The sequence below is a fragment of the Nicotiana tomentosiformis genome, chromosome 6 (genome assembly GCF_000390325.3).
Source record: "Nicotiana tomentosiformis chromosome 6, ASM39032v3, whole genome shotgun sequence".
Classification (NCBI taxonomy): Eukaryota; Viridiplantae; Streptophyta; class Magnoliopsida; order Solanales; family Solanaceae; genus Nicotiana; species Nicotiana tomentosiformis.
In genome coordinates, this window is record NC_090817.1 from 40,237,498 (window position 1) to 40,261,571 (window position 24,074).

Genomic DNA, 24,074 nt, shown 5'->3' on the forward strand with positions numbered 1-24,074 from the left:
TAGAACCCGGGGTTTCATGGTGCCGAGGTAGGCTAACGTGTTCAAAGGTTATAGATAACCTTTGCGGCTCGCAAGCTCGCCGCGGTACGGACTTTTTGGATTGTGCAATGCATTGGAGAGTCGGAAGATTAATTTTTACAGGACATCGTATTCCTGCGGTCCACTATGTGACCACAGAACCACTTCGCGGACTGCAAATTTTCCGCATATTGCAATAGAAATAGAGCCAATTTTTTGAGGCCATTTTGCGGTAAAAAGCGACCACATAATCATATCGCGGGCCGCACTTTCATCGCAGATTCAATATGAGAAATTCCGGAGATGAATCTGCCGTCCATTTCGCGGACGCATGACTTGTGTACGGACCGCAGACATGTTGTAGACCTAACCCGACTAGCCCGGTATTTGAGGATGAATATGCGGTCCCTTATGCGGATCGTATACCTGTCCTGCGGTACACTCTGCAACCACGGAGTTGAGTTTGGAGGGTCCATTTTCTATTTTTATAACCCGACTCTATTTTAATAAAAGACATAAGGGGGTCATTTGGGAGCTAAAAGTCTTGCATTTTTAGAGAGGGCAAGGGACTAGAGTGGGGAGGAAGAAGCTCCAACCACTCTACTCAACCATCTTGCCGAGTCATGAAGAATCAAGGAATCCACTTGCTAAGCCATTGCCTATCTGGGTAAGTTCTTATTCTAAGTCTTCCATGCAAGTTGTGTACACCCTGGTGTACACCCGAATACTTTGTTTGGATCAATGAGAAAGATGAGTTGGCCAGACTTAGAAGAGAAGGGTTGACCTGACTGGAGGATGCAACAGCAACTCTATAAATATAACTCGAGATTCTACCCCACTATCTTGTTACCGCCGCCATGCATCAACAGGTGGTTCCAGGTTTGGTCAACCGCATGTTTCCACCGCCAGAGGACAACAACCAATTGATTGAGTACATACAGACTGAATTAGAAATAGATCTTAAAGAGGATCCTGAAGAAGAGCACGAGTACAATGACGACGAGGAAGAGGAAGACGTCGAAGAGGACCCTGAGGAGGAGCCCGAATAAAGTTTGGGAGATGATTCCCAAGATGATTATTTGTGCCTCATTGATTTACCTTTATCTGGTACCCCGTTTGTTTCCCTAAGGGCAAGTCTATAAGCCCATGCAACTTTTGTGAATGTTTAAATATAATGTTGTAACCACCGCTCCCATCTATTGTAATCTATAGCCTATCAATGAAAACCAAAGTTTTTCTACGGATCTAAATATGTCAATATTTGATTGTTCGCCAAACATTCATGACATAGGCCTACCTCCGGCAAAGAGAGGTCCCTCGCATCTTAGGAGACGCGCTTATTTAAATAAGTGATCTAATTTCCCTATGTGCTTATGCTTGTGCAATCTATGAAACTAATTTCTACCTTTTACTTATATTTGTACAAAATAGACGAATGAAACTAGTCAGTGATTCTAATCAGGACTAGGACCCATACTTACTTAGTAGCCAGAAGCACTTCCTGAAAATATCAGCAGGAATAGAAAATGAAAATACTTGTGCTTATACCCCCCGAAAAATAGTGGTTGGTTTGTGTTAATACGTAAAACTGGTCGAGCCACCATACAACCTGAGATCAAAGGGAAAGATGTCTACAGCCGACGATAGGACCAAAATGCTCTAGTAATTACCGACAACCCAGGGCAATCGGGGAAAAGAATGATACCCGAAATGATGAGCATATTGTCAAATGGCATAAGAAATGGAGTCGCTAAGAGAAGAAGTACAACATATCCGGGAGCTGGCACACTTGGCTGTGATGATGCTTCCACAACCACCCCGCTTCCCTTCATTGGATTCCATCCCTGATCATTTCCCTTCATCCACACGACAATCAAACAGTACCCCAACCATAGTCACTAGAAATCCTACCATCATTAACCCCCGCAAATCTGCCAAATCCACATACACATAGACCTTATGTCTCGAATTATGTCCAGACACCACAAAATTCACCTGTCACAAACAACTTAGTTCATACCCCTCCTCGTGATAATATCACTTTTGCCAACAAATAGACCCATCACATACCTGTGGCACAGACCTCCACACATGAGCAGTATGTTCGACATGTATATGCCACATCTGAACCTACCTTGACCATGCCCGTCACGATTAGAGTGCCATATGAGGTTGATCAATATGTTGAGATGGAGAAAGAAGCAAAGTACAAAGGAAGAGGAGTCAGTGTCTGAAGAACTGCAAGTTTTGATAAAACAGATGAAGAATCTCCAGGTTGCTTGAGGGAGTGAGAGCTTGGAAAATGAGGACTTGTGTATACATCCCGACATCGACATGCACGTAGGGTGTAAACCTGCAAAGTTTGACATCTTCTACGGAACGTGTGTATTTGAGGTCCTATTGTGATAAATTGGTAAGGATAAGAATGAAGTTATTTATTAGGAGCATGATGGGAGAAGCGCTCACTTGGTATACCCATCATGACCCCACGAATTGGAGAGAATAGAAGACATAGCGGAGGATTTTATGAACCATTTCTGATTTAACACCAAGATCACTCCAGACAGATTCACCCTAGTGAATTTTTAGAAGAAACCCTCGGAGTCATTTCAAGAGTACGCTCGCTGCTGAAGATCGGACGCTACCAGGACCCAAACCCCACTAGACGATAATGAGATAACCAAGTATTTCATCAGGGCCCAAGAGGGAATTTATTTTGAACAGATGATGGGTATGATGGGTTAGAAATTTCCTAAGCTAGTTAAGATGGGATACATTCTGGACGAGGGCATCAAATGAGGAAAAATATAGTCAATGGTCGTGCTACAAGTTGGCAGTAAGGCAATACAATCTGGTTCCATAGGTAGTGGGAAGCATAAGAAGGAGGAAGTAATAACAATTGTTCCTTACTATGAGTCCAGTCCTCCCCGTAGAAATAACTCCTACCCCGTAAACACTCATCCCTCACATCAACCCATCTACTCCCCAGTATACAACACCCAACTATGCATCAAAATAGACTCGCCCAAACCCAAACCACCCATCATATAAATCCAAACCCACCATGACAATATGCCCTAGCCTAAACCACCACCCATCAAAATAGACTCGCCTATGCACCCCGATCATGCCCAAACTTTGAAAAAGGAAATCCCATAAACTACACTCATAAAGATGAACCCTTCGCCCAGTTGTTTGAAAGGCTGAAGCGAGCCGGATTAATATACCCAATGGAAGGGAGAATTCCCGACCAACCCTCAAAATATTTTGATGCAACCAAAGGTTGTGCCTACCATTAGGGTGTTCCTGGCATGATACTGAAGGTTGTTATAGACTGATACATGAGATTGAGCTGCTAAACAAGAGTAGAGCTATCCAATGTACCCCAGCTCCACCGAATGTGAACTGTAACCCGCTGCCAAACTATAGAAATTACGGTGCAAACATGATTTCATCAGACAAGGATTATGATCCGAAGGGGACCGTCATCATTTTTGGGAATGTCGAAGCTGTAAAAGAGTCACCCTAAAAGACTCCCTTGATTACCGTGCAGTTGAAACCTCCTATGATGGTCGAACCATACCAACAATGGTCCACGGCTGCCATCAGAAATGAGGAAACTCGAGAATACAAAACAGTTATATGGACACACTAACATGAAGGAAAGGGTAAAATGACAGACTCTACAGCTTCTCTTAAGATGAATAAGTCTTGAAGGTGTTACGCTCCAGAAAAGGTAAACCGAGGGAACCCGAGTAGAGAACATAATCAATGAAGGAACATAACAGATGGTGAGGGGACAGAGTTTTGGAGGAAGATGCCATTTAAATAGTACTCCTTGGAAGAAAAGTTAAGGAAGACCCTTCTCGCATATCGATCATGGATCTGTTGATGAGCTCTGACACTCATAGGGATGCTTTGGTAATGGTGCTAAGTGGAGTAAGTGTACCAAGCAATACTACCAGCGAGGCATTAGCAGCAACTATTGGAAAGATGGTGGAAGCAAACATGCTTTCCTTTCGGAGGGATGAACTCCCCGTGGAGGATATAGCTCACAACAGAGCTCTGCACATCACGGTCAAGTGTGAGGATAAGTCTATCTTGAGTACTTGTCTTCGGAGGATCCAGAATGAACATTTGGATGTTCTCTACTCTATGCCAATTGGGTATTCATTTGAGAGAGGTGAAAGAAAGCCATGTAAGAGTGATGGATTTCAATGGATCGCAAAAAGAATGTCATCAGAGTGATCTATTTATCCTTATAGATTGGACCAGTCGAGTTCCTAATATTATTTCAAGTGATGGACATTTTATCTTTGTACAACCTATTGCTGGGAATTAATCCTAGCAGAAATGGATGATAGAGTCAGCACGTAGCCCATCAACTCAGACGCAATCAAGAGATATTACATTTGAAGATAGTAGAATTAGGGTTTGGTTGTAACAGAACTATGCCCTACCTAACTTCCCACGGCGGGATACGTAGGCAAACCCTATAGGGTCTAGTCTCCCTCCCCCTTTTGTAATAAAAAATTCAAATATCATTCTGTATATATTCAGAACTATGCCATGACTTGATTTCCTTTGACGGGAATACGTAGGCAATCCACATCGGATTCAGTCATCTATTGTAATGGAACTACGTTTTGGCCTGATTTTATTTGGATACGTAGGCAGTCTGAGTCAGACTCGGCCATTTCATTTCAATCCATTAATATTTTGCATCTATTGTAATTGAACTACATTTTGACATGAATCCATTTAGATACGTAGGTTTCCTGAGTCCGGCTTGGTCATTTCATTCTATTCATCATCATAATTCATTTATCATCCTCGAACTACATCCAGAACTGATTTCGTTCGGATATGTAGGAAACCTGAAAAGATTTTTTCATAACCCTAGGAAAAGCTTTATAATGTATTTATTAGATTAGGATGTTATCGTGATGGCAAGAAGTTACGTCATCAGGGGCATATCTAGGAATCATCATCAACAGGACATAATCACCCAAAAATGACACTCGCGTCGAATGGAACTTTTAACATGTCATAGTACAGAACCACGCCATTTTGCCATATAAAATTAACGATTTTAAAAGTATTTTTAGAAATTTCTATCATGTCACCTACCGAACTTCTGTCCATACCCCTATCTGGGGCATGGCCAGGCCTGCAATCAACACAAACCAACGTCCTTCCCACCTCCTACTAAGAATTTTTCTTTGAGCGCAGGATCGACAAGAATTGAAGTATACTAGAGCACACAAGGAAAAATGACGGACCCGCTAATATCTCTCCTTTATCATTAAATTAATTTTCTCATATGGTTGAGGACTCACTACAAATTCTTTGCAGGTATTCCGGAACCAAGTCTTTGATAAATTGGAGCACACTTTATACAGCAAAGCGTCTGCTCATCCAATCGGAGCACCTTTTACATAAGGATTTGCCGGCTCCCGCCAATCGAAGCCATATGTATAGCAAAATGTCTTCTAAACCAATCGGAGCACCTTGTACATATCGAGCCGCTGGCTTCACAAATCGGAGCCCTATATATAGCAAAATGTTCACATCGTCAACTGGAGCATGCAGCACAGACCGCACCGTCACTCTGCCATATCGGAGACTCCAAGTAGATAGTTTCAAACTTCATCTTTGACTTCTCCAATCAAAGGATGGACCATCAAATTCCCGCCATATATTCCGTCAATCGAATGCAACTTAGTTTCGCAGTCAATCTCTTGGGCATGCTCCTTTATTTCTTCGTTCTATCTTGAATATTTTGACGTCTTATTTATGCAACTTACATGCTTTTTACATTTCAAGTCATCTACTCCCAGTATGCAGAGGTTTTTACATTCAAAGTAAACTACTCCCATCGCGTGGAGGATTTTACATTTTTGAAGTCAACTACTCCCATCGCGCGGAGATACTCCCAGCACGTGGAGACTTAAAGCTCCGATAAATGTGGAATGGTACACAACCCATCTAACAATCAAGTCACATTCAAAGGCCCACCCCCGGCATACAAAATAATGCTCCGGAGATCGGAGACTTCAAATTCAAATATCTCATTGCCCCAATCCCAAATAATGGCTAGCCGGCATCCATACATCATCATTCATATATTATTTACATCATATCTTGACGTGGAACTTTTGTAGGATCAAACATTGTGGCGTGGAACTTTTTCTAAGTAGCAAACCAAGCTACAACGCTATGAGAGAAATCAAACTCATAAGCAGGGCAAGGATCCAAGCTCCAACTCAATCTGATTAGTAGAACTCCAAATCGTCGAATCTTTCAAGTCTCATAATCAAGCTATAATCTGTGATGCCATTCTGGGTTCCAAGATCTTCCCGTCTTGCAGTACCGTCATTACATGATACTGTGGCAACTCCTGCAAGCACCATCCTTTCAAGTCTTCATTCCAAAACTACATGAGGTCTGATCCCCATCAAGCCCGAGGTATGTAGGCGAATCAAAGCAAGAATTCGGCCCTAAATCTTTCCCTCGTCTTTCCCTAACCTTTCCCTAAATCTTTCTCTAATCTTTTCCTAAATCTTTCTCTAATCTTTACCTAATATTTTCCCTAATCTTACAACTCATAATCTCTCCCAAATCCATATGCCATTCCTGCAACACATGCCTAAAAATCGAGACAAAATTAGTCGTAGTTCAATTTCTTCGCCCGAAAACTCTTTCATCGTCTCCGGTCAAAGAGGGGAAGTTATTGACGACCAATTTTGACCCCCTCTTTTAAAATTAATTTATGTACACTTAATGATTTGCAATAAATATGGTGAAAATGTTTTCTAATCAATAATACCTATTTTCATATAAATATAATAGGAAATTAGTAATTAATTAAAAGTGTTAAATTAATAATTTGGTATTATATATTTATAGAATATATTACCCTTACTATTTTAAATTATTAAAATAACTTCTATGTTTTGATACACATGTTTTACAATTAATTAATCGTTGATTTTTAATTCATTACTTATTATTTAAATAATCCAAAATTAATTTTATAATTTAATAAACAAAGTATTTTATTAGAAAATCAATTAATTACAGTAATTTATAGTGTATTGTATTATTATAGTTTTACCACATTTAATTAGAATTAATTCAGTTTAGTTAAGTTAATTTTAAGGGGGTTAAAAGATTAAAAGGCTACATTTCCAAAGACCCAATTAAACCTAATGTGGCTATTTAATTAATCAATTACAGCCCAAAACATAAGCACAATATCAAAGGCCATCTCATCTAAGCCAATAACAATGTGCCACATCGCCGCTATCAAACACTCACACAAGAAACACATCTTATCTGGATCGTTGATCCAAATAATCAACGGTCCATGCTTAAACTAAATTTCCCCCCTTATTTCAATATCCATCAGTGATTTATCCCTGCCGTTTGATTAAAAGAAATTCAATGGTCATCCCTTTTTCTCAATAAATATTTTTATCTCCGAAATATCAAAGTCGTTGATCACCATGATCCAACGACTCTCCTTCACCCATCCACTTTAAAACTACCAAACACCTAAACCCTAATCATTCCCTCCCAAGACCGGCCACCCCTCTTTCCCAAAACTCTCTCTTTTCTCTCATCCATTCAACCTCCATCAATCATGTAAACTTGCACAAATTGGTGCAAGGTCACAAAACCAAACTCCAAACACTCAATATGCCTCCCATGTCCGTGAATCCTGCTGATTTCTTTCCATTTCCATCAATATAGTTCAAAATCCCCAAATCTGAAACCCTGGACTCAAAGATGAAACTTCTAATTGTCTAGTTTCTCTTATGTTCCTTTATATCGAAGCAAGTATGAAGATTTTCTATGAACTCATCATCAATATTCATCGTCCAGAGGTCAAACGCAATGACCTTTGGACATTGAAGCTTTGATCGGTGGTTTTTAGATTCAACGGTTGATTTCTCATACCCGGGTAAACTCCTCACTGTTTTACCTCTATGTTTCTCTGATTTTAGTCGCTTTGATAGCATCACTCAACTATCGTCATCTTCCACTATTGATTTGAATTTTGTTGGAACCCTAAGCCATTGAAGGCTGCTATAAACAGGATCCTTAATTTTGCTCTCACCTAACATCATCAAGAACACCAACAACACCTAAGAAACAATCGAATCTAATCTAAAATACAAAAGAAAAAGAAAATCTTAAGATTTCATCACTCTCTGATTTTCATCTTTTCTTTTCCTTCTCCGGTTCTGAGTTCGTTTACTGTTCGTGTAAGGCCCCGTAACGTTTTACCTAGAACCCGGGGTTTCGTGGTGCTGAGGTAGGCTAACATGTTTGAAAGTTGTAGATAACCTTTTGCGGCGAGCTTGCAAGCCACGGTACGGACTTTTTGGATTGTGCAATGTATTAGGGAGTCGGAAGATTAACTTTTGCAGGACATCGTATTTCTGCGGTCCACTATGTGACCACAGAACTACTTCGCGGACTGCAAATTTTCTGCATATTGTAATAGAAATAGAGCCAATTGTTTGAGGTCATTTTGCGGTAAAAAGCGACCGCATAATCATATCGCGGGCCACACTTTCATCGCAGATTCAACATGAGAAATTTTAGAGGGTGAATCTGCGGTCCATTTCGCGGTCGCATGACTTGTGTACGGACCGTACACCGGCTGTAGGCCTAACCCGACTAGCCCAGTATTTGAGGATGAATACGCGGTCTTTTATGCGGATCGCATACCTGTCCTGCGGTACACTCTGCAACCGTGGAGTTGAGTTTGGAGGGTCCATTTTCTATTTTTATAACCCGACCCCATTTTAATAAAAGACATAAGGGGATCATTTGGGAGCTAAAATTCTGGCTTTTTTAGAGAGGGCAAGGGACTAGAGTGGGGAGGAAGAAGCTCCAACCACTCTACTCAACCATCTTGCATAATCATGAAGAATCAAGGAAGCCACTTGCTAAGCCATTGCCTATTCGGGTAAATTCTTGTTCTAAGTCTTCCATGCAATTTGTTACGTGCCTAAATATGTCTAGGATTAGATGATATGGCATGCATGTATCAATAGAGGAGTCTTGGAGGTTGTTGTACTACCCGGGATGAATCGTTATTTGATTTTGGTTGTGGGGTGAAGGAAGACTCCATAGGAGAATCTTGTAGTCAAATTACATATCTAGTGTTTGATGAAATGCTTAAATGAGTTGAACTCATGAATCTCTTCCTAATTATGGTTTAATTTTGTCATGTCTCTAATTGATTGAGGTCGCAAGGATTTTCGTAATGTTATAGTAGTTTAAGGAAAGCTCAAGCCAGGTATGTTGGCTAAACATCTCTTGTAGAGCCGAATTCCATGATGTCCTCGTAAGTTTCAACTGTGATTTGCCCAAGTTCTTATTTGACATGTTCCGCATCATTCCTAATAAATTCGATTATTCCAAATAAGCTTTTATGTCGAAAGATGTATAATCAAAATGTGTTCCAATTGCCCCTATCATATTATGTTCTCCTTCGAGAATGTATTCAAGTATGACCAATTGCTTTCAATTGCAAGTTTATTATGCCTAATTTTTGAAGAAAAACTCAATGTGCTCAAGTCTTGATTTCAAATGCTCTTATTATTGATAACCTATGATGATGCTTGAAAGTGAAAAAAGTATGTATGAGATATAAAATGTGGCCATCGTGCCAAGAATAAAAATTACACTTGTGGCCCATAGTGCCTGATTCTGCTACTCCTGCTCATACTGCACCAATTCCTACACCTACTAAGGGTGCAACGATTCCTCTTCCAACTGATATTCCAGTTGCACCTCCAGCCTCAACTTCCGGTCCCAGTGTTTCTGATGGGGACCTTAGGGGAGCCATGCAGATGTTGGGTCAGATAGTGGCTTACAGGCCTAGAGATCGAATGTTGCACCTACTTCTTCCAACTAGCAAGGGGATTCCACTAGTTCCAGGCAGAACAGGTTTTTTTAGTTGGATCCTCCAATTTTCTCTGGTACTAATCCTGAGGACCCCCAGTATTTTATAGTTTAGATGCATAAGACTCTCCGAATTATGCATGCTAACGAGACGCAATCAGTGGAGTTGGCCTCCTACCACCTGAAAGAGGTAGCGTATTCTTGGTTTGAGTTATGGGAGGAGTCCCCTGAGGAAGGGAGCCCTCAGGCAAGGTGGAGTGAGTTTGTCGACGCCTTCATTGATCATTTATTGCCTGTCAAGACTAAGGCAGTCTGTACCGCCGAGTTTGAGAGCCTGAGACACGGTAGCATAAAATGAGGATTTGAAGGCCGACTTGAGATTGGAATTGGATGATTTTGGTATGATTGGACTCGTATCGGAATGTGTGTTCGGAATTTATGAGTGTAGTCGGGTTCTGAGGTGTAAGCATAGGGTTGACTTTTGAGTTGACTGGGGCCGCACTTGCGAACAGGGTTCCGCTTCTACAGTCCCGCTCCTACAGAGAAAGGTCCGCAGCTGCGAAAAAATGAAGTCCAGGCCTGGGTCGCATCTGCGGGGCTATCGCTCGCACCTGCGACCACATGCTCGCAAGTGCGGGCACACCATATTTGGTGCAACAACAGTCTTGTTGAGGTTTAAACTCAACTCGCGCATCGCCCGAATGGCACCCGAGCCCTCGGGGTTCCAAACCAAACATGCAAGCAAGTTTTAAAATATCATACGGACTTGCTCGCATGATCAAATCGCTAAAATAACACCTAAAAGTACGAATTTAGCACCAAATCAAATGAAATTCTGAAGAACACTTTAAAATTTTTATCTTCTCAACTGGACGTCCGAATCACGTCAAATCAACTCCGTTTCTCACCAAAATTCACAGACAGGTCTTAAATATCATAATGAACCTGTATCGGGCTCCGAAACCAAAATACGAGCCTGATACTAACAATGCCAAATATCAATTAATTCTTAAAAACAAATAATTTCTAAACTTTTAATTTTCATCAAAAATTCATAACACAAGCTAGGAACCTCCAAATTCGATTCCGGGCATATGTCCAGGTCCCATAATTTGATACAGACCTACCGGGACCGTCAAACCACAAATCTAGGCCCGTTTACCAAAACTGTTGACCGAAGTCAACTAAAATTAACTTTTAAAGGAAAAAATCTTATTTTCATTAGTTTTCAACATAAAAGCTTTTCGAAAACCTGCCCGAACTGCGCACGAAAATTGAGGAGGGTAAAAATAATATTTTTAAGGCTTAAGAGCACAGATTCGAGTTCTAAAATATAAGATGGCCTTTTGGGTCATCACACACCTCTCTTAAACTATTATTACAATTTATCTTTTTTCTTATTTTTTGGCTTTTGTTGGTTTTTCTCTTCATATTAGAGTAAGTATTCAATTATTAGATGAGCAATTGATCACATCCAACTATATCTTATAAAAAGGATTAAGCGGTCGCGATAAATAGAACCTGGCTTATGAGTCCATGGTCGAATCCCACAGAGAACTTGTCACGACCCAAATTTTCCTCCATAGGATGTCGTGATGGCACCTATGAAAAGGAATAAACCTAACACTTACTGAATTAAATGACAGAATTTAACCAAAATAACTATTAAACATAAACCATATAATTCTATATAAAAGCTAACAATCCCAACATGATACAATATCCCAAATTCGGTAGTTCAAGTGTAACGACCTGACCGGTCATTTCGAGAGTTATAGCCTCATTTCTCCCATTTCTGCTTCTTTTTATGTTCTTTAACTATATTATGATATGTCGGGTTAGTTGGTTAGGATCCAAAGTGGTTTCAGAGTGAATTGAGACACTTAGTCTCTTTATTAGGAGCTTGAGTTGAAAACTTCAACTGGATTTTGACTTATGTTTAAACGACCTCAGATTTGAATTTTTATGGTTCCGTTAGCTCCGTTAGGTGATTTTGGACTTAGGATAACATTCGGAATATGATTTGGAGGTCCGTAGTAGAATAAGGCTTGAATTGGCGAAAATTAAAAATTTGGCGATTTTGGTCGGTAGTGGAAAAGTTTGATATCGGGGTTGAAATAAATTTTTGGAAGTTGGAGCAGGTTCGTGGCGTCATTTATGACGTGTGTGTAAAGTTTGAGGTCATTCGCACGTGGTTTGATAGGTTTCGGCGTCATTTGTGGAATTTGAAAGTTTAAAAGTTCTTAGGTTTGAATCCGAGGATAATTTGGTATTTTGATATTGTTTTGAGTGATTTGAAGGTTTGAATAAATGCGCATGGGTTTATATGACTTGTTGGTATGTTTGGTTGTGGTCCCGAGGGCCTCGGGGTGGTTCTGGGTGGTTAACGGAAGGTTTGGAACTTGGAAAATGTAGATAAACTGTTGCTGCTGGTGTTTTCCGCACCTGCGGAGAAGGAGCCGTAGGTGCGCGACCGCAGAAGCGCATGGGAGGTCGAAGATGCGGGCAGTGTTGAGTTGGACTGGAACCGCATGTGTGAGAATGGGGTCGCATTTGAGGTGAATTTTGAAGTGGATTCAAGGAAATTCACGGAGGTAAGTCCCTTGAGCCTAAGTACCCTTAGCTATGGTATTTTCCCGTTGATTTCTCATCTAATTAGCGGGTTTTTGAAGTGAAAATTGGGGGTTAGAGCTTGAGAATTGGAGAGTGAACTTTGGGGTTTTGGAGGGGCAAATGAGGTCAGATTTGGATAAATTTGGTATGGTTTGACTCGTGAGTGAATCGACTTTCGTATTTTATGACTTTTGTCAGATTTCGAGACGTCGGCCCGGGGGGACGAATTTGAGTCGATTTCGGATTTTGACTCTAATTTAGTAGTTTTCTTGTGAAATTAATCCCTTTAGTCTTTATTGATTGTGTTGTACTACTTGTGGCTAGATTCGGGACGTTTGGAGGCCGATTCGAGGGGCAAAGGCATTGCGGAGTAGGATTTTGGCTCGGATTGAAGCAAGTAACAGTCTTAAATCTTGTTTTGAGAGTATGAAACCTCGAGAATTTGTACGATGTAAATATTTGGAGGTGACGCACATGCTAGGTGACAGGTGTGTGAGCTTGCACCGTGAGGGATTGTGACTTGGTCCGTCCCGTGAGGCTGTAAAGTCGATTAGCCATTGTTATTACTTGTTTTTCCTTCTCTTTGAGCAATTGAAAACCTTTCATGTTAGAAACCATGCTTAGGCCATATGATATCACTGTTGGGACCCGCAGCGGTCGAATATTTATTGAATTTACTGCTAATTATTGTCTTATACTCAGTCACAGCCTTACTTGTATGTTATATCTCCGTTCCCTCTCATTTCCTGTTGAGACTTGTTATATTCTCTGTTTGGGCTAATTATTATGATATTCTGTGAGCCCGAGGGGCTGGAGAGGTTAGTGATTGAGATATGGTCTGAGTGTCGGGTTGAGAGCTATGTGAGATATTTTGGATCGTGCTGCACGCCGCAGCAATTTTAAATCGGGTTGCACGCTCCAACAAGCCTTCGGGCCATATATCGGATCGGGCTGCATGCCGCAGCAATATATAGATTGGGCTGCACGCCGCAGCAATATAGTGCTTGGGCTGTAAGATCAATTCTGGAGTCTGTACACCCCCAGTGAGCGCAGGTACCTATTAAGAGTGTATGTTGGGGGCTGAGAGCTGAGAGTATGAGCTGTTGAGATGAGCTGAGTGATTGCTGCCTTGAGAGGCTGCACTTGCTTTTATTTGTTGATGCGCTTATGTTGTTATCTGTTGTTGTTGTGAAATTTTGGGAGATTCATATATGTGTTACTTGAGCTCGAACTGATTAGACTTATACCACATAATTTGAAAGCATGTTCACTCTTTACTGAAAACTTATGAAATGATCTGTATTTTATTTAGCTGGTCATTTCTTCTCAGTTCCTTATTTAATTTTGTTACTTGCTGAGTTGGTTGTACTCATGCTACACCCTGTATTTCATGTGAATATCCAGGTGTGTATGGTTGTGACGGTCGCTGAGTTCGTGCACTGGCTGATTATCGGGGACTTATGACGTAGCTGCCGGCGTCCGCAGTCCTTATTTCTGTTATACCCCATGTTTTAGTACGTGGAAGTACACTATAAGTAAATTGATATATGCTCGAAAATGAGATGTTACATCCGAAATTTTCGGACGTTAAAGTTTCGTCGTAAGTTCGAGGATGAAATTATTTTTGAGGTTATAAGTATTATACTATTTCAAGCAAGTGATAAGTAAATTCGTGACAGTGAGAGGATAAGCGAATCAAAGAAAATGAGTTTCGTCAAAAATTGACAATTTGGGATAAAATACGATCCGAGCTATAATACCTGGTATTTATGGACTAGTGCCATACAAGGTACTAGATGACCATGATAGTAAGATGTACAAGGTAAGTTAAAAGTGAGTAGTGTTTTAAGTAAGTTGAGATAATTTCTAATTATGTGAATAATTAATTAATGATGGGATAATTATGATTAAGTAGATAAAGATCCTTGTTGGGGCTTCCACTTGGCATTAAGCTAAGCCGAACTGGCACCCATATGAGTGATGAGTCATAAGACACAACAAGGCTTGCTTACACGTGAAAGGTTCTCCTTTGGATAAAGACCTTTATTTGGCTTCTTTAGTAGTAACATAATGTATGGAATTAGACCAGCAAACTAACTAGACCAGCAAATTAACGTAACTAACTAGACCAGCAAATTAATGTATGGAAACTAGTGTATGGAATTCACATGAATTCTTTACAAGGATTAGATGGAGAAGTGATTTTCTTCAGCAAACATATACAAAAGTACTATAATAAAAAATGTTACAAATTCTTACAAGTTGGTCTCATAAGACATTCCAAGTTTGATTTCTTTCTAATTTAAATTTTAGACATTTCCAAACCAGACGCTAGAACTCTATCCAACAAGCTTTCAACAAAATTCTTGCAACAAAACAATTCCGACGAAATTTTTTAGCACATTAGCAACGCGAGATTTTTTATTCTAAGAAAGTACAGTGCAACTTTTTTCAAGAATATCATACGGATTTTTTCCTACTCCGGGTATGTTAAGGCTATCCCTTCTTTATTTTGGCATGATCTATACGACACAAACGAAACGCGCAAATGTACAATTTCTATAAATGACTCTATTATAGAAATACTAGAGATGCTTATGTTCTTGATTCCCCGTGTGTCATATTATTCTATCATCTGTTCATGGGTCTCAAAAAAATATGTATTTGATAATATTTATCCGACAGGCATATTATTTTTATGACATTCCGAGAAAATCTTATTAGCGTATTTCTTAAGGTATATTATTTTTATGACATTCCGAGAAAATATTATTAACGTATTTATTATGCATTTCATGCATTTATGCATATATATTGACCCATGACCAGATGGCGTTATATACACGTATATATGTATATTATATGTATATGAGATATGAAAAAAGGTTATGGCGCTATATACGCACCACCACCTGATCAACTGGTATACATTGATGAATTGCCCACAGTGACCGAAATGATATGATGGGATGCCCTCAGTGGCTTGATGATGTTATGAACGCATATACCAATGCATGGTATGATATTTATACACATATGCATGACATTATAAAAATGAAATGATTCACAGAGCTATGCAGACGTACATGTCGAGTCTTTTACTCCATGTTACTCTCATGTCTATTATTTTCTGATTTTTATTCCTTACATACTCGGTCCATTATTGGTACTGGCATCCCTTTTACCTGGGGACGTTGCGTTTTATGCCCGTAGGTCTCGATAGACAGGTCGAGATTCCTCCGAGTAGGCGATCAGCTCAGCGAAAGATGTTGGTGTACTCCATTTGTTCTAGAGTAGCTTATGTGGTCAGTATGATTAGGAAATGTACTAATTAGTATGGCGGGGCCGTGTCCCAACCTTTATGATATTAATGTACTCTTAGAGGCTTGTAGACATATGTCGTGTACGTGAAAGATTGTACATCCTTGTCGGCCTATGTTTTGAGTTTATAAATAATGATGTTGGCCTATTAGGCCCGTATGTCACGTGTATATGATGATGTAATAAGAAAGATACGTTACGTTGGTACTCGGTTGAGTAAGGTACCGAGTGCCCGTCGCGGCCCATCGGCTTGGGTCACGATAAAAGTGGTATCAGAGCAGTTCTGTCCTAGGGAGTTTACAAGCCGTGTCTAGTAGTCTTGTTTATGGGTGTGTCGTGCACCACACTTAAAAGCAGGAGGCTACAAGGCATTTAGGACTGTCACTCTTTCTTCCTACTCTAGATCGTGTGGTAGAGCTCAGTTGTAAGAACTCTATTTCATAAACTCTATCTTATTCAGAATACGACGATGCCTACATCTAGAAAGATGGTTGGTAAGAGATTGAATGTGGCTAGGGAAGAGTTGAGTAAGAGAAACTCAATTTCTGCATCATGCTTATGATGGATAAATATGAGCTATTCAGCAGATCATGTGCATACTAAGATGTGTAAACTTCTTGATAAGGATCCCTAAGGCAAGAATGTCTATCCACTCTTACGGTAAAAAGGAATAAGAGAATCGGAAGGTAGATACAAGTTTAAGCAAGAAAAAAAAGCAAGATGAAAAAGGGTACGAGCTACCCAGCTAGTGAAGATTATCGTAGAGGAATATAAGCCTTTTGAGTAGTATAAGAGAAGGAAGGATATCAGGATCTAGTTGGGGTTAGGGTAACAAAAAATAGTGGATGGATTGTTAGCGTTAGCTGACATTTTCGAAGGATATAGCAAATGTGATAATAGATCTCCTTGTGAGACGCCCAGATGGTGCACTCTAAAATAGTACAACTAGATATGAGTAATACAAAGATATGCACTAGAAGCCTGGAAGGGATAAATATTATCTTAGTGTGACTAACGTCCCTAGTAGATACGGAATGTTAAGCAACCCAAAGATCTATTAGATGGAGCAAAGGGGAGCTAAAACCAAAAGAATGTCTTGTTAAAGTTTTCAGAGTAAGGTGATAGACAGAAATGTTAGCAGGAAAATAAGAAGAGAGTTAATAAAGCATTATGAGTAAGATGTAATACATGGATGACAACAGTAGATCAAAAAAATTACTGTATTACAGAGTCTATAGTCAAGTGAAGAAAAATATGAGAGGTGACAGGCCTTGAGACAACAAAAGAGTATAGGCCATAAAGTAATATCCTCATTTCAAGAAATAAGTTTGTGACCCTAACGCGACTACTGGAAGGAAATGTTAGACCCCAGAATAATAGAAATCAGTATGGACTGGTGAACAAGATAAACTAAACATGAATAAGGGACTGAGTGATTGGATAATAGTCGGCATCATGAGAATTTCAGATTGCGTTCTGGCGATAATAGAGTGGACAACAAAAGAAGATTCATGAAGAAATTCAGAAAATGGTCATTCAGGAAGACACTTCCCTAAAGCAAGCAATATGAGCAAAGTTAAGCTTAAGGGATTGTATGTGCCAGTTACACTAAGTGTCACCATTGAGAGTAAGGGAATTTGTTATCCTTGGTACAGAGGATTGCCGCAAGGCGAGTAAGGGTCATTGATGTTGTGAAACGACGCCAAAGATAAAGAGGTAAAACATCTATAGGTAGATCCTCGTGGGTTCAACTCTTAGTACTCCCCTAAAGGGTTCGGAATATGGAGGGATGTGGCATTAAATCAGAATTAAGTGGTTTTAGTGACTATGGAATGGTAAAGGAAAAATGCGATAAAAATAAAAAAGGAATGAGATGGCACTTATCCAAATCCTACAGATGTGCTATGATTCCAGAATATTGTGCAAGCACGACGTCAAGGAGAGTAAGTAAGGGTTCCTTCCCGAGCTGTTATTAATAAATAAGGAGCAAGTGCGAGACGTAAGTTAAGGCAAAGGAAAAAACTTAAGAAAGATTACGCGGAATATTAAGATGAGAATGGGCCAACGAGTAGTTAGTAATTAATTAGGAACAGCCTGGTTATGGCTAAACAGGATGTTACAGACGAGTCAGCAGATCGTGTAAGATAAATATAGTAAAATTCAATATAGTGAATTCAGCATCGCAGTTATGACATCGTGATCATTGAGATATATTTATATAGGAGTTGGGGTAGTTAAATGTACCATATGAGTGTTACAGAGATAAAATAGAGTGCCACTGAGAAGTCAGTCAAAATATCAAGATCAGAAGCAACCCTACAAGAACAAGAAGGTGGAAGTAAGTAACTACGGATAATTATAGGAAAGGAAGGACATCAAAAGGTATGTCAAGTATACAATGTAATAAGCTCATAACTTTACAAAAGTCATAGGATCCTCCCTAAATACTACAATGAAAGACTAGTTGAGGAATTAAAGAAGAAGGCTTCAACCTAAGCTGAGTAACTTAAGGATGAAATTGTCTTGTTACAAAAGTCTCACAACAACATTGTATGCTTCCATAAGGAAGTGGTACCTACCATGTCTAAGGAACGGAAAGAAAAAAATCAAAAGTAATATTCGAGATCATATGAGTTGCACGAATATTTCGGCATGCGTGGGAACAAAGATAAGCCAAGTATACATGCAACAAGTGGCAAAACGACCAGGAAAAGTAATTGCTTACATTTAAAGAAAGTGGAGAAGGAATGAAATAAATTATTCGATTAGTAATCCAGAGTGAGTTACGTTATTAATGCACGTAAGATTTCAGAGTATTATCCATGCAACACATATGTGACAATCATACAGCCGTAGAAGACTTCGGTATAAGTAAAAGATAGAATTGAGCCCGGGGCATAGACAAAGGATGGAATTGTTAGAAGATTATGTCATGGATACCATAGCGCCCATGAAAGGATAAAGTAATAACTAATCCCAGGATCCGCATATCGGAAGATAGTTTAAGCCTACATGAAGGTTGATCATAAGGAAGAGGAAACTAAAGAGTTACATCAACTCAGTAAATCAAGAGTCTGATTATTGGACCAAGAAAATTTTAGACCTCGTGATTGAGAACATTGCAGGACCACTCTTAAATACAAGAGAGATAGTACATTAACCATATTCTATAATGACCCTACGATAAAGCCAGTCAGAAATGTACCAGCCTTATAAGAAGTCAGTATGAAGCTCCCACCGGATTATGTGTGCACCAGAGGTGCAAGTCTTATATTAGAGCTTCAAGTTGTGAATATGAATTATACCTATGTGAAAGGGAGGTCATGAAAGATATAGAGGACATGATGCGAGATTTTAAGGTAAGTAAGGTAAAAGTGAACAACGTACGAGATATTTAAATGCAGAAGGTTGGGAGTAGTCCGTACTGCGGATAGAAAGCTAGAAGCATGGGGATTCAATATCCAGGAATGGTAGCGGCATCGTTAGTAACAAAAGTGTTATTTCTAGGTATCGATAGGTCCAGTTACGAGAGTAAAGAAGAGTTAAAAACGATGTGATGTCTCGCTTCATGTTCCAGAATAAAGCAAGGGAATCTATGGTATAAACAAGTTGAAGGAAGGTTGCGAGTAGTATAAACGAATATGTGTAGGTCATAAGCTAAAGTATGGTAGAGCGACAAGGTTTTGGAAAGACATGAGTAAGAATAAAGAATGGCAAGAAGAGTATTAAAGTATTCAGAAGAGCTATGGGTTATGAGAATGATAAGTGCATCAATCAACATTCGAGGACAAATGTTCCAAAGGAGGGGAATGATGTTACACCCCATGTTTTAGTACGTTGAAGTACGCTATAAGTAAATTGATATAAGCTCGGAAATGAGATGTTACATCCCAAATTTTCGGACGTTAAAGTTTCGTCGTAAGTTATTCAATGTAAGCTCGAGGATGAGATTATTTTTGAGGTTATAAGTATTATGGTATTTCAAGCAAGTGATAAGTAAATTCGTGACAGTGAGAGGATAAACGAATCGAAGAAAATGAGTTTCGTCAAAAATTGACAATTTGGGATAAAATACAATCCGAGATATGATACCCGGTATTTATGGACTAGTGCCATACAAGGTACTACATGACCAAGATAGCAAGGTGTACAAGGTAAGTTAAAAGTGAGTAGTATTTTAAGTAAGTTGAGATAATTCTTAATTATGTGAATAATTGATTAATGGTGGGGATAATTATGATTAACTAGATAAGGATCCTTGTTGGAGCTGCCACTTGGCATTAAGCTAAGCCGAAGTATCACCCATATGAGTGATGAGTCATAAGACACAACAAGACTTGCTTACACGTGAAAGGTTCTTTGGATAAAGACCTTTATTTGGCTTCTTCAGTAGCAACATAATGTATGGAATTAGACCAGCAAACTAACTAGACCAGCAAATTAACGTATGGAAACTAGTGTATGGAATTCACATGAATTCTTTACAAGGATTAGATGGAAAAGTGATTTTCTTCAGCAAACATATACAAAAGTACTATAATCAAAAACGTTAGAAATTCTTACAAGTTGGTCTCATAAGACATTCCAAGTTTGATTTCTTTCTAATTCAAATTCAAGACATTTCCAAGCCAGACGCTAGAACTCTATCTAACAAGTTTTCAACAAAATTCTTGCAATAAAACAATTCCAAAGAAATTTCTTAGCATATTAGCAATGCGAGATTTTGTGATTCTAAAAAAGTACGGTGCAACCTTTTCGAAGAATATCATACAGATTTTTCCTACTCAAGATATGTTAAGGCTATTCCTTCTTTCTTTTGGCATGATCTATACGACACAAACGAAACGAGCGAATGCACAATTCCCATAAATGACTCTATTCATAGAAATACTAGAGATGCTTATGTTCTTGATTACCCATGTGTCATATTATTCTATTATTTGTTCATGGGTCTCAAAAAAATACGTATTTGATAAAATTTATCCGGCAAGCATATTATTTTTATGACATTCCGAGAAACTCTTATTAACGTATTTCTTAAGGCATATTATTTTTATGGCATTTCGAGAAAATATTATTAACGTTTTTCTTATGAATTTCATGCATTTATACATATACATTGACCCATGACCAGATGACGTTATATACGCGTATATATGTATATTATACGTATATGGGATATGAAAAAAGGTTATGGCGTTATATACACACCACCACCTGATCAGATGGTATACGTTGATGATTTGCCCACAGTGACCGAAATGATATGATGGGATGCCCTCAGAGGCTTGATGATGTTATGAACGCTCATGGTATGACATTTATACGCATATGCATGATATTATAAAAATAAAATGGTTCACAGAGCTGTGCATACGTACATGTCGAGTCGTTTACTCCATATTTCTCTCACGTCTATTATTTACTGATTTTCATTCCTTACATACTCGGTACATTATTTGTACTGATGTCCCTTTTGCCTGGGGACGCTGCATTTCATGCCCGCATGTCTCAATAGGCAGTTCGAGAGACCTCCAAGTAGGCGATCAGCTCAGCAGAAGATGTTGGTGCACTCCATTTGTTCCAGAGTTGCTTATGTGGGCAGTATGATTAGGACATATACTGATTAGTATGGCGGGGCCATATCCCAACCTTTATGATATTTATGTACTTTTAGAGGCTTGTAGATATATGTCGTGTACGTAAAAGATTGTACGTCCTTGTCGGCCTATGTTTTGAGTTTATAAATGATGATGTTGGTCTATTAGGCCCGTATGTCACGTGTATATGATGATATAATAAGAAAGATACGTTACGTTGGTACTCGGTTGAGTAAGATATCGGGTGCCCGTCACGATCCATCGGCTTGGGTCGTGACAATTTCTCCTTTCTTATGATCTTTTCTCTCTTGTATTGGCATTTGGCACAGATTGTAGTAGACTCTGTTTCTAGATTGGTTATTAGATGCTCATAACTTAGTGACACCCCGATGTCAGGCTATTTTTCTGCACTTATATTTTATTTGAATTTTACCCCGTATTTATGAGAAACTTCGATTATTTTAAATGTTTTTATTCATTTATGTTAAATTCTGAAAGTGTTTTGCAAAAGTTGGCTTGCCTAGTACCACGATAGGCGCCATCACGACGGGTTAGGTTTTGGGTCGTGACAAGTTGGTATCAGAGCCTAGGTTACATAGCTCTCACGAGTTATGAACGGGTTTAGTAGAGTCTTGCAGATTGGTACGGAGACGTCTGTACTTATCTTCGAGAGGCTGCAGAACCCTTAGGAAACTTCACATTCTTGAATTCTTGTCATGCGAATCTTCTGATTCTAGTAACTAAATATCTGTTATTTTAATCTCTCACAGATTATGAGGACTCGTACTACCGAGCAGGATGGACAGCCACCGGTACTACCAGTCAGGGCCGCGAGAGGCCGAGGTTGCGGTAGAGGCCGCGGTAGGGGTAGAGGTGCAGCCCGCACAGCAGCTGGGGCAGTACCTCCAGATCCACCAGTTGACCCAGGTCAGGACCAGATTTTAGTCGTTGATGCACCAGCTCAAGCACCACTTGTGCCTATTGTTTTTTCAGGCCTTCAGGAGGCCTTAGCTCATATTTTGACCGCGTGTACCAGTCTTGCTCAGGCGGTCTCTGTTCCGGCCGCAGCAGCCACTTCTCAGGCCGGGGGAGGTGCTCAGTCTCCCGCTGCCTGCAGACCAGAGTAGGTGGTACATGGATTCCAGACACCGGGGGCACCACTAGCCCAGCCGGTTACAGCTGCTCAAGACTATGTGGTTCCTGCTATGCCTGAGGATGAGCAGCATAGATTGGAGAGGTTTGGGAGACTCCAGCCTCCATATTTCAGTGGTGTAGGGGGAGAGGATGCACAAGGTTTCTTCGACAGGTGTTAGAGGATACTCCGTACAACAGGTATTCTGGAGACCAGTGGGATCTCGTTCACTACCTTTCAGTTCTTTGGGGCTGCATTCAAATGGTTGGAGGCTTATGAGAGGCGTATGTCGATCGGTACAATGCCCCTTACTTGGCAGCAGTTCTCCGTTATTGTTCTGGAGAAGTTCGTACCTCAGTCCCGCAGAGAGGAGCTCTGCAGACAGTTTAAGCAGCTTCGTCAGGGTGATATGTCTGTGACGCTGTATGAGATGCAATTCTCAGAGTTGGCCCGGCATGCTATCTGGTTGACTCCCACAGACAAGGTGAGGATCGAGAGGTTTATAGATGGCCTCACTTATCAGCTGTGATTTCTTATGACTAGAGAGAGAGAGTGTGTGGTGCTACTTTTGATGAGGTTGTTGACATCGCTCGGCAGATTGAGATGGTTCGTGGTCAGGAGAGGGTTGAGAGGGAGGCCAATAGGCCTCGCGGACATGGTGGATTTTGTGGTACTCCTTCTGGGGGTCAGTTCCAGCACGGTAGAGGCCGTCTATTCAGACATGCTGAGACGGCTCGCCCAGTTCACCGTGGTGCATCATCTAGCCATAGTTCTCATTGTTATCAGTAGGGCCGTTCATCTCTTTGGCTCTTCCAGCACAGAGTTCTTCTCGTGCTCCATCAGGTCAGGGTTCATCTATGCTGGGTCCTTCTTCTAGTTATCCCGGTGCTCGGGGCTCCCTTCAGTCCCCAGCACTAGCATCGGGGTGTTGCTATGAGTGTGGGGAGTTTTTTCACATGAAGAGAGAGTGTCCCCGTCTAGTGGGAGGTCCCGCTCCGCAGAGGAGCCAGTCTATGTCATCAGCATCAGTTCCTCCACCACCCGCCGAGTCAGCTAGGGGTGGAGCCCAGTCAGCTAGGGGTCGCCCGAGAGGGGGAGGCAGATCAGTGGATGGCCAGGCCCGTTTCTATGCCCTCCTTTCCAAACCAAATGCTATAGCTTTAGATGATGTGATTACATGTATTGTCTCAGTTTGTCACAGAGATGCCTCTGTATTATTTGACCCTGGTTCCACTTATTCATAATTTTCCTCATATTTCGCTCATTTTCTAGATATGCCTCGTGAGTCTTAAGTTTCATCTGTTCATGTATCTACTCCTGTGAGTGATACTATTGTTGTGGACCCCGTATATCGGTCATGTGTGGTGACTATTGATGGACTGGAGACCCGAGTAGACCTTTTGCTGCTCAGTATGGTTGACTTTGATGTGATATTGGGTATGGATTGGTTGTCTCGATGCCATGCCGTT

General features: G+C 40.2%; 1 protein-coding gene across 1 annotated transcript; it reads left to right on the top strand.

Moving 5' to 3' along the window:
- Positions 1 to 22,906: 22,906 nt before the first annotated feature.
- LOC138893846 (uncharacterized) lies at positions 22,907 to 23,849 on the top strand. The gene is made up of 3 exons (XM_070178510.1): positions 22,907 to 23,089; positions 23,203 to 23,290; positions 23,395 to 23,849. Exons 1-3 carry the CDS (start codon positions 22,907 to 22,909, stop codon positions 23,847 to 23,849), a joined length of 726 nt encoding a protein of 241 aa, XP_070034611.1.
- Positions 23,850 to 24,074: the final 225 nt, after the last annotated feature.

Excerpts from the sequence above, each read along its gene's own strand:
- LOC138893846 (XM_070178510.1), top strand. The coding sequence starts at position 22,907 with ATGCCCCTTACTTGGCAGCAGTTCTCCGTTATTGTTCTGGAGAAGTTC. Across the intron at positions 23,090-23,202 it reads GGTTGACTCCCACAGACAAG|ATTGAGATGGTTCGTGGTCA; the intron begins GTGAGGATCGAG and ends ATCGCTCGGCAG. Across the intron at positions 23,291-23,394 it reads TTGTGGTACTCCTTCTGGGG|GGCCGTTCATCTCTTTGGCT; the intron begins GTCAGTTCCAGC and ends TGTTATCAGTAG.